Source organism: Corythoichthys intestinalis, chromosome 14 (assembly GCF_030265065.1).
Source record: "Corythoichthys intestinalis isolate RoL2023-P3 chromosome 14, ASM3026506v1, whole genome shotgun sequence".
NCBI lineage: Eukaryota > Metazoa > Chordata > Actinopteri > Syngnathiformes > Syngnathidae > Corythoichthys > Corythoichthys intestinalis.
This window is the reverse complement of record NC_080408.1, coordinates 30,059,995-30,071,272: the sequence shown is the minus strand read 5'-3', so window position 1 is coordinate 30,071,272 and position 11,278 is coordinate 30,059,995. Positions and strand designations below refer to the sequence as shown.

The following is an 11,278-nucleotide window of genomic DNA, read 5'->3' as shown; positions in this document are numbered from 1 at the left end:
ACCAACATAGTAACGCATAGTAATGCACATCTTTCCCGCCTCAGTAACGATAACAGCGTTGCCAAGATGAGAAAAGTCATTAATTAGATTTGTAAAGCTTGGATGTTGTCTGTACCTGCGTGTTTTCTCTTCACACTGTGGTTTTCTTCCACATCCCAAAAACATGCATGATAGGTTGACTGTCCACTTCGAATTGTCCGTAGGTATGAGTGTGTGCTTGATTGGTTGTCCGTCTTCTTGTGCGCTGCGATTGGCTGGCAACCAATTCAAGTTGTACCACGCCTACTGCCCACTAGAATAAGCTCCAGCACTCTCACAACCCTTGAAAGAATAAGAGGTACAGAAAATGAAGATCAGACATAATAGTATTATTATTTTTATTTTATTTTATATTTTAAGTATGGGCACCCCCTGGCGCAGTAGCCTTCTCCCCTGGTCTGAGTCGTGAAAGGTTGCATTTAACGCAAATTCCTATAGGTGGCGGCACATATCGGAAGTGGAAAGTGCGCATGCGTGTACACGTGATATGTTTCACAGGAAGTAAATAAAGTATATTCCCGCGCGGTTGCGCTATTTTAAAACGACTCCAAATGCAGTTAATGAACAAAATGGACGAGCTCTATCTGGATAATATCGACGAATACGTTAACGACCACGACAAAATAGTAAGGACGGCTTTCTGAATGTTACGTTCCCAATTTTTGCAACGTTTAACTACGTTCGTATCGGCATGTTGAGCTTCCGAATGTCCATTGAAAAAACAGACCATTCATAAATTGTCTTCGCCGAGGGCGGTACGTAGGACAAGTAATAAATGGATTTGAATGTTAAAATGTGTTCTAAACGATTATGATTAATTCGGTTTTGTTTAAATCTTAGAAAGGTCTCTAAGCTATAAAAACGACTTGTATTATAACTGCCTCATTACAATACACAGCTACAGAATGGTTTATGCTACACATTGCATTTTGGGAGTAATTCGGCTCTTTGTACTTGTGTTTCGTCCTCAGCGAGTGGCTCTACATACTGGAGAGTAAAGACTAATTCCATTTGTGTTTGTAACATAATTGGTCCATAGATATAACTGATTCTCAACTTTGCTACTTTGCAAGCTAATACCTAATTCATGCTTGTTTCTAACATAATTGGTCGATAAATATGACTGATTCTCAACATTGGTACTTTGCAAGCTGCTTTGAGAGGAATGATCCAGGCTCAAAATGTTGATGATAATCGTGACCTTGACTTTCACGAGACTTTATGACATTTCTATGTTATATGTATTTTTACACTAATATGTCTTTTTAATAATGAACAGGTGACATATAAATGGCTGAGTGGCACTCTTGGAGTGCATGTCAACACAGCTAAACAGTGAGTCCATTTTTTTTTTTTTTTTTTTTTTTTTTTAACTTAATAGTGGAGGGAACAGAAGTGGGGAAAAACTATTTTTAATGTTTTTGTTGTTGTTTTTTTAACTAAGGATGCTATATCACTACTTGGACAACAAAAGGAAGGAGAGCTCAGCTCAGCTCCATGCGACTTATCTGGTGTCAGGAAAGTGTGTGGACAACGGTCAAACGGTACGCTAAAAAAAAATTAACTCCAACTTTAATATTCTCATTGTGTTTTCATTTTTGTTTCTTCATCAGAGTCATAGGGTGTCACTTGTGCGCGAGGAGCAGCTGGAAGGTGTGTCCGTTCATCTATAGTTCGTTACCCTTAACTAAAAATGTGCATTAATTTAATCTGCTTTGTTTTCTTTTATATGCAGATTTTAAGTCCAAAATGAGTTTGATTGTGAGTATACACGTTTATAGCGTCCAGAAAGCTCTGCTGAGGGACAGCGGGCCGCTATACGCCGTCGACTACGATGCCGTCAAAGACAACTTGCTCAACTGCAGCAAGTATGTCCATTTCAAAAGGATTTGTCGCTTTAAACAATAATATATATGCAAACAAATTAGCTTTTTCTCTCTAGGTACAGTGCCATCCGATGTTCCGGTGCCGTTCCCATGTCCTCATCAGAACGTGATTTGCAGAGAGCTCCACCTCCTCCTGTTCCGGAGCCACAACAGAGCAAGAAGCCTTCTGCTAGCGACAAAACAGCTTCTAAAGCCAAGCCAGCCAAAGGCATCATTGGAATGTTCACTGGTAAAACTGCGTCAGCCAAGAGCAAAGACATCAGCAACGAGATCAAGTCAGAGGAAGCAGCTGTAGAGGTTTGTCTCCATGCAACCTTGATGAAATAGCGCACGCAAACTTAAAAGTATCTAACTTAACAACAAACAAAAAAAAAGTATCATTTTCATTCAGTGGTTTAAAGAATAATGGAAGTTTTAAATTTTCCCTTCTGTTTTCATTTAAAGGTGGATATCCCTAAGGGTAAAGCGTCAGCAAAATCCAATCACATGATGAACTTCTTCAGCAACCAAAACACAAGTAAGTAATTACGTAATTTACTTTGTGTTTAAAGGTTCAGCTCCAGGCGAATGTTGGAAAACACACATTTCAAATGATAAACATTTGTAAAATATCAAGTACATTATCTGGTTTCAGAGAAGCAAGAAAAACCTGTGAAGAAGGAGGAAGAAGTGGCACCAGAGCCTTCGTCGGCTGAGCTGCAACAGCCAGAAAAAAAACAAGAAAACGTTATGGTAGAACCATCGAAGAACAAGAAAGATTCAAGAAGGTTTGTGGTGGTGAACAATGACTGAACAATACATACAGTGGTATGAAAAAGTATCTGAACCTTTTGGAATTTCTCACATTTCTGCATAAAATCACCATCAAATGTGATCTGATCATTGTCAAAATCACACAGATGAAAATACAGCATCTGCTTTAACTAAAACCACTCCCAAGGTGAAAGTAGCCGTTCACCAAGGATAACGCCAAGAGTTCAGCACAGAATACTAAGAGAGGTAAAGAAGAACCCTAGAGTGTCTGAAAAAGACTTACAGAAATCACCGGCACAGTCCAATATCTCTGACTGTGCACACATCAACCATGTGAAACAATTGCCAAGAATGGTGTTCATGGGAGGACTTCACGGAGGAAGCCACTGCTGTCTAAAAAAAAAAAATGTTTGTTTAGTGTTCGCAAAAAGGCACTTGGACACTCCACAGAAGTTTTGGCAAAATATTTTGCGGACTGATGAAACCAAAGTTTAATTGTGTTGGAGTAACACACAACGTCATGTGTGGAGGAAAAATGGAACAGCTCACCATCATCAACGCCTCATCCCCACCTTGAAGCATGTTGGAGGGATCATCATGATTTGGGGCTGTTTTGCTGCCTTAGGGCCTGGACAACTTGCAATCCGTAATGGAAGAATGAACTCAAACGTTTATCAGGATGTTTTGCAGGGAAAACCTGAGGCCCTAAGTCAGACAGTTGAAGCTAAAAAGAGAATGTATGCTGCAATAAGACAATGATCCGAAACACAGAAGTAAATCAACTTCAGAATGGTTTCAGAAGAACAAAATACATGTTCTGGAGTGGCCAAGTCAAAATCCAGACCTGAACCCCATTGAGATACTGTGGCATGACCTAAAGAAGTCACTCATTAAAAGAGCCAGATTATGCCGTTATGTGCGTATTAGTCTTGTCACTTAAATTTTTTTTTCTTGTTCTTCTTCTCAAAGCAAAATTAAACGTCTCCAGAGTTCAGACAGCGAGGAGGAGAAGATGGAAAAGAAGAAGCGACGAAGGATCAAGAAACCGGTGTCTGACAGCAGTGAAGACGAAGACGGTAAAAATTACATTTTAAAATTCATCCCATCTGTCTGGTTGGGCTGAAATGTTTCAACCCAATCCAGCAAAATTTTGCCAATGCTGAAATTCCTACAAGAGTCTCAACAAATACTGAACAACAAATACAAACTGTCTGCAGTTATTCCAGATTCTCCACCACCGACGGTAGTGAGAGAAGTGTCACCAGTGCCCGCCAAGGAACCTGCATCACAAGTTTGTAACGAAGTCTTATTTACCTTATTTGTAATAATTAGGATAAGTAAGAAAAATAATTTCTTTCTTTACAGCCAAGTTACTCTGAGACCTCTAAAATCCGCAAGCGTAGACGTGTTCTGAAGTCTCGAACCTTCGTGGACGAAGAGGGTTGCATTGGTAGGAAAAGCAGGAATGTAAATTTTTTTCTTTTGCTTTTGGTTCTAATTCTGGTGCTTGGTCACAGTAACGGAGAAAGGCTACGAGAGCGAGTCTTATTCAGAAGAGGAAAGAGCCGCCCCAGCCACCAAGCAGGCGACAAAAAATCAGGCCAGGGCCAAAACGTCAACGAGCAACGAGAAGAAAAGTGTGAAGAAAACAACAGAGAACAAAGCCACAAAACAAGCTTCCATTATGGGATTTTTTCAAAAGAAGTGATGTACATACACGCACACATTTTACAGGACTTTCACATGGCTGTGATAAAACTCAATAAACATTTGTTTTGATGTTCAATTGATTTTAGGTTGTGTTTAGGTTTATGCTTATGGAAAATCTAAATCAGTTCTTTATTAAACAAGACATCACAGTGAGCAACAAAGATAATTTTGTTCAATTTAAATGTTGTATTTTCCACATTTTTTAAATGCAAAAGTCAAATGATTTTAATTAATAAGGGCAGAACTGTTTTTTTAAATTCCAATGTAAAAAAAAAAAAAAAAACAATGGCCCAAAACTTTTTTTTGGGGGGGGGGGGTGCTGTCTGTATGGACTAGGCATGTGCAGATAACCGGTTTCAAGGTATACTGTGGTATGAAAATGTCACTGTTTCATAACCGCAAACATTTTCCGTCCCACCGTCACTTAGGTATTAGCTATTCTTTATGTACCATAAATCCAGGGAGAAATCCCTCGCTTCTAGCTGGAAGGCTCAACGCTCCTCCAATGGTTATTGCTCAGTGTCAATGAGTCAGCTGTGCTACATGATGGCTGGAGGAGGTGAAACTTTTTTTCCCAATTTTTTTCCACCATCGAAGGAAAAGAAATTGCTGGTATGTGAATGCTTCGGCTACAGAAAAGTTACAAATGGCCGTGGCTTAGAGGAAGGCCAACCGACATGTAAAACATGTTTGCGGAGGTTAGCTGCCGAGGAGGCAATACCTCCAATATTATTTCGGATTAATACAAAATCAAAGGTGAGTAAACACAATCATGAACGTTTCCAACCAGCTACGAGTTAACTCCAGCGTGTTTAGTGTATCTAGCGGTGGTAAAACATGTTTTTTTCTCTGCACTGTAAAAATTAACCTATAGAATTTACCCAATAAAGTTGAGGTAACAATTTGCATCTACTTTTTTGGGTAGATTTAATTTCATATACTGAGTATAAAGTAATTGAAATAAAAAGCTATGAAATACTTAAAGAAATTGGGTAAAATTTACCTAATGTGTATGTATATATTCAACACAGACCTACTCAATAAAATTGGGTAAAATTACCTAATATTTATGTGTAGGCCTATATTCAACAGATACTTACTCAATGAAATTGGGTAAAATTTATCTCCATTGCTAGTAGGTAATACCTGATAATTCATTCATTCATTCATGTTCCATGCCGCTTTTCCTCACGAGGGTCGCGGAGGTGCTGGAGCCTATCCCAGCCAACTACGGGCAGTAGGCAGGGGACACCCCGAACTGGTTGCCAGCCAATCGCAGGGCACAAGGAGACATACAACCATTCACGCACACACTCATACCTACGGACAATTTAGAGTGTTCAATCAGCCTACCATGCATGTTTTTGGGATGTGGGAGGAAACCGGAGTTCCCGGAGGAAACCCACGCAGGCACGGGGAGTACATGCAAACTCCACACAGGAAGGCCGAAGGCCAGGATTGAACCATTGATCTCAGAACTGTGAGGCAGATGTGCTAACCACTAAGCCACAGTGCCGCCATACCTGATAATTACTAATAGTTGATTTATAAGATGTATAAGATAATACTGTATTACTATATAAATCTTACCAACCCTCTCATTAACAGAGGGGTGTCCTAAAAACTAGCACGGACGTACACGAATGGCACCACTTCAGAACCATTTTGCAGTTAATGAGGGGCTTAGAGGATCATCACTCGATATTAATATCTGAACCCCACGCCCCCAATTTACCGCAAAACTGACACGAATTTGTGTTTTAATCGTGCTACTTGTTAAGACAACCCTCTGTTATTGAGAGGGTTGGTACGCTCCATTAGCCGCGAGAGCTAAGCTAAGGAAACTAATATCTCAATAAAAACCATAATACTGTATCTAAAAAACCGTTGTAGCACAAACGATTTACATCATTTTCATTAAAAAAAATGCGTCTGGTGTTACAATTGGGAATTGTGCTATTTTTTTCTAGTTGAAAAGGTTTTGGACATTGCATTTCGCCTGACACCTATCGACCACAGTTCTTTGGGGTATATGTTACCCTATTTTTCCATGTGATAGTTGTTACTGTTAACGAAGAGGTAGTATGTGTGAAATTTACCCATTATTTTATCATTCCTTGGGTGACAAGGAAGATTAGGCAAATTTTATACAGTTTGGATAAATTATATTTACCACTCTCCAAAATCGCTTTTTTCGGTGTGGCAACTGGTGAGAAAGAGAGTTTCTGTATAAAGTAATCATGATACAAGTCATACAACTGTGCTTTTTATGGAAAGTAATTCAACTATTTCTGTTCTGATGGTAATATTGTTGAGCTGTGGCTGTGGGTTTACGCTCACCTAAAGGACTGCATATAACTTTATGTAGGATATTATTTTTTTCAATTTATTTTAACTTAACATTATACCTATGATCGAATTTGTTAATGTTTTGAAAAATAAAATTCCTGTTAAATAGAAAAAAATATTTTTTAACCCAGATATCTCAACACATTTTAGAGCTGTAATTGCAGTACTGTGAAACCATGATATTGTTGCTTAACGTTATCATACCGTCAGAATCTCATAGCTGTACATTACTGTAGTGTGGACTTTAAAGAGCCTTCATAGCTGGGAAAGATAATAACGATACTAGCTTGTTAAAGCGGATCACATTACAAGACAATCTGTGATTTTTTTTTTACCCAATTCACGTTACAATCTTTTCTTAAAATGCACTTGTTCTTCCATTGGCAACATTGGTTTTGAGCTGACACATGTAGCATCAATGGACACACCCTTGAGGCTAGCACTCAAATGGGCCTGGTAGAACTGTTCTGTCCCAAGACGAAAACATTCTCTTGGGGAGTGGTTTGCAAAAGAAAGTATTGGGGCGTCCCCCTGTTGTAAGTAATTGTCAGGCCATGCTTCCCAAAAACAGTTGAGTTGTGGTCACGACACATGGAAAATATCTTAAGAGGCCCTAAAGTCATTTTCTAATATCTTGAACTATTTCATGCATAAGAGGGAAGTGTGAAACGATTGAAGTGTGTTATCTGAATAGGTTTTTATTTGATTGCCATCACATTTGCCGATGAATTTATTCTGGAAACTGAAGGCTTTGAAACTGGTGTCACGTCACGCTGTGCCTAATTATGCATGTACCTGCCATCTTTTTTGTGCCTCCACGGCATATCAAGAGCATTTAGCAGCACTGAGAAAAGCCGTTGGAGGTTGCCACCAAGCATATAGTATATAAATAATGCAGTATTTAAATGTATACATGTGCTTTTGTCTTGATTTCGTTAAATACTTTTGTTGAACGACCAGTTCCTATCTTTTGTCACTTTTTTCCCTGCGAACTCCGCCTCTAACAGCTGTTGGACATCTAGGTGTCTAGAAGCACTTTGCTCGGGTTGCTCGCCTGCAAAAGTCAACCTTCTCACCTCGTTCTCGATCAAGTTTTTTTTCTATCCCCTTTCTGTCACCTCCGGATGTCTGCAATAAGATGATGACCTTCAGTCTGGACATACAGTGGGGAGGACAAGTATTTGATACACTGCCGATTTTGCTGGTTTTCCCACTTGCAAAGCATGTAGAGGTCTGTAATTTGTATCATAAGTTCTCTTCAACTGTGAGGGACGGAATCTAATACAAAAAAAAACAGAAAATCACGTTTTTTAAATAATAAATTTGCATTTAATTGCATGAAATAAGTATTTGATACATCACAAAAATTGAACTTAATATTTGGTACAGAAACCTTTATTTGCGATTACAGGTATCAAATGTTTCCTGTAGTCCTTGACAAGGTTTGCACACACTGCAGCAGGGATTTTGGCCTACTCCTCCATGCAGATCTTCTCCGGAGCCTTCAGGTTTCGGGGCTTCTTCCGGGCAAAACGGACTTTCAGCTCCCTCAATAGATTTTCTATCGGGTTCAGATCTGGTGACTTGCTAGGCCACTCCAGGACCTTAAGATGCTTCTTACGGAGCCACTCTTTAGTTGCCTTGGCTGTGTGCTTTGGGTCGTTGTCATGCTGGAAGACCCAGCCACGACCCATCTTCAGGGGAAGGAAGCCATCTGAAGGAAGGAGGTTGTCAGCCAAGATCTGGCGATACATAGCCCCATCGATCCTCCCCTCAATACGGTGCAGTCGTCCTGTACCCTTGCAGAGAAGCAGCCCCAAAAAATGCTGTTTTCTCCTCCATGTTTCACATTTGGGATGGTGTTCTTGGGGTTGTACTCATCCTTCTTTTTCCTCCAAACACGACGAGCTGAGTTTAGACCAAAAAGTACAATTTTGGTCTCATCCAACCACATGACCTTCTCCCATTGCTCCTCTGGATCATCCAGATGGTCAGTGGCAAACTTCAGACGTGTCTGGACATGCACTGGTTTCAGCAGCGGGACCTTGCGTGCGCTGTAGGATTTTAATCCATGATGGCGTAATGTGTTTCCAATAGTTTTCTTCGAGACTGTGGTTCCAGCTCTCTTCAGGCCATTGACCAGGTCCTGCCGTGTAGTTCTGGGCTGATCCCTCACCTTTCTCACGATCAGTGATGCCCCACGAGGTGAGATCTTGCATGTAACCCTAGAACGAGGCAGGATAGACCGTCAACTTGAACTTCTTCCATTTTCTAATAATCGCTCCAACAGTTGTTACCTTCTCACCAAGCTGCTTGCTTATTTTCCTGTAGCTCATCCCAGCCTTGTGCAGGTCTATTATTTTATCCCTGATGTCCTTACACAGCTCTTTGGTCTTGGCCATTGTGGAGAGGTTGGAGTTTGTTTGTTTGAGCATGTGAACAGGTGTTTTTATACAGGTAACAAGTTCAAACAGGTGCAGTTACTTCCGGTAATGAGTGGAGAACAGGAGGGGTTCTTAAAAAAGAACTAAGAGCCGAAATATTTACTAGTTGGTAATGTATCAAATACTTATTTCATGCAGTTAAATACAAATTTATTATTTAAAAATTATACAATGTGATTTTCTGGATTTTTGTATTAGATTCCGTCCCTCACGGTTGAAGAGAACTTATGATACAAATTACAGACCTCTACATGGCTTGCAAGTGGGAAAACCAGCAAAATCGGCAGTGTATCAAATACTTGTTCTCCCCACTGTATTGTGTGATTGTGTTGGTGTCAAGTGAGTGTATGTTTTATTTGAAAAGAAATCAGGAATATACAGTATATGTAGGCATTTCGGAATCAGGAAGTCCAACTGAAAGCTCGCATACTGACTGAAATATGCTTCTCTCTGAAGTCATTATTTTATTTTGTATAAGTTCGAAATTGTGAAGCTTGGTGTCATTGAAGAACGATTGTCGGCCACGTCTCCACGATATGTCAGTCATTACATTCATTGCCAACATTCAAGAGCTTCCCACCGACACACCCACTCCATCGACAGCCAATCAGATCAAAGATTTGTAATTTAAATATTGAATATTCTAATTGGATCTAGCAGCTGATTATTAACAAGAATTAGGATTTTGCAGAAACACAAAAGAAGGTTCAACTGAACTGGCTGTAAAAATGACATTCAGAGCACTATGAATGCAAACTCGGTAAAAATAAATAAACACTCCAATGTCACTTTCAAATATTTTTTTAAGTAAAAATAATGTTAATTTACATGCCTGACATTCAGGGAATCTGGAGTATGTTCTATTTGTTGTTATTTTATTAAATTCTTATATATCTTTTTAAAATACACTGTATATTAAATGTGGCGGCACAGTGGTTACTGGTTAGCACAATTCTTCATAGTTCTTTTTCAGGTCAAGGGGTTGATCCTGCGCCCTAGCCTTCCTGTAAGGTGTTCACATTTTCTTTCTGTGCTTGCATGGTTTTTCCCTGGGTACTCTGCCCACCCCACCCAAAAACATGCATGCTAGGCTGATTGAAGACCCTAAATTCTTTGTAGGTGTGACAGTGACTGTAAGTGTGAATGGTTGTTTGACTATAGTAGCTGGGATAGCTTACAGTACCCTCGCTATCCTCTTGAGAAGAAGGAAGATGAATGAATAAATATATTTAATGTAATGTTAATTTCAATTTAGTTTTTTTAATAAAATGTGTGTTATTACATAATATATTTAAAAAATATATATTCATATTTGTGCATTAAACAGAAGGTGTGAGCTGTATTATTCCATTCATTTGAACATTAAATTCCTGTTAATATTTTTCTTTATTCAGATTTTAATTTAATTTAAAATCAAGTGTACCCTGCCTCCTGCCCGTTGTTTGTCCCTTGTGAGGATAAGCGGTTCAGAAGATGAAACGAATGAAAAATCAAATGTGCATTGCATTGTATATATTCGCAAATTATTCTTCTGAATTTCAATGTATATGTATTTTATGTGTATCAGTGAATTACGTTTTTATTTTTTAGAGTATTTGGCCATTTAATTCATTTGCCATTGTCATAATTTAATTAGTGTATCATTTTAAACGTTTTAATTTAATTAATTATTGGGTGAAAGTAATGATCCCCCCCCCCGCACCCCAACGATGTTTTTATTAATTCAACAATAAAAATACAAAAATAACAACAATACAAAACAACCAGTTCACGTAAAATACATGTACATCATTTACAATTTTTACCTTTTGATATTAGGACAAACAAAGAAAATAAAATGCTGGATATCATTACTATTTTCATTACAACCAAATCGCGTATTCCATAAGAATTTCCCACGAGGTACAATTTTCCTGTTTCTAATTTTAAAAAATTCCCTTAATTGTTTGTTTGCACATTTCTTGTTTAGAGGTCGCTACCATTTCCATTTAGTAGACACCCCAACACAACAATGCTGTCTAAACATTGCCAGGAGAGAGTGACGTCATAGCAATCCACACGCACGCGGGTGGGGCGGGGCGGCGGCGAGGTGGTGGC

At 39.0% G+C, this 11,278-nt stretch overlaps 1 protein-coding gene across 1 annotated transcript; it reads left to right on the top strand.

Moving 5' to 3' along the window:
- Positions 1–504: 504 nt before the first annotated feature.
- Positions 505–4,467, top strand: pold3 (polymerase (DNA-directed), delta 3, accessory subunit). Its single transcript, XM_057857800.1, has 12 exons — positions 505–665; positions 1,319–1,374; positions 1,484–1,583; positions 1,653–1,692; positions 1,775–1,907; positions 1,982–2,222; positions 2,370–2,442; positions 2,560–2,692; positions 3,648–3,754; positions 3,896–3,969; positions 4,044–4,128; positions 4,196–4,467. Exons 1-12 carry the CDS (start codon positions 591–593, stop codon positions 4,384–4,386), a joined length of 1,308 nt encoding a protein of 435 aa, XP_057713783.1. The 5' UTR covers positions 505–590; the 3' UTR covers positions 4,387–4,467.
- Positions 4,468–11,278: the final 6,811 nt, after the last annotated feature.

Excerpts from the sequence above, each read along its gene's own strand:
- pold3 (XM_057857800.1), top strand. The coding sequence starts at position 591 with ATGCAGTTAATGAACAAAATGGACGAGCTCTATCTGGATAATATCGAC. Across the intron at positions 1,693-1,774 it reads GCGCGAGGAGCAGCTGGAAG|ATTTTAAGTCCAAAATGAGT; the intron begins GTGTGTCCGTTC and ends TTTTATATGCAG. Across the intron at positions 1,908-1,981 it reads AACTTGCTCAACTGCAGCAA|GTACAGTGCCATCCGATGTT; the intron begins GTATGTCCATTT and ends TTTTCTCTCTAG.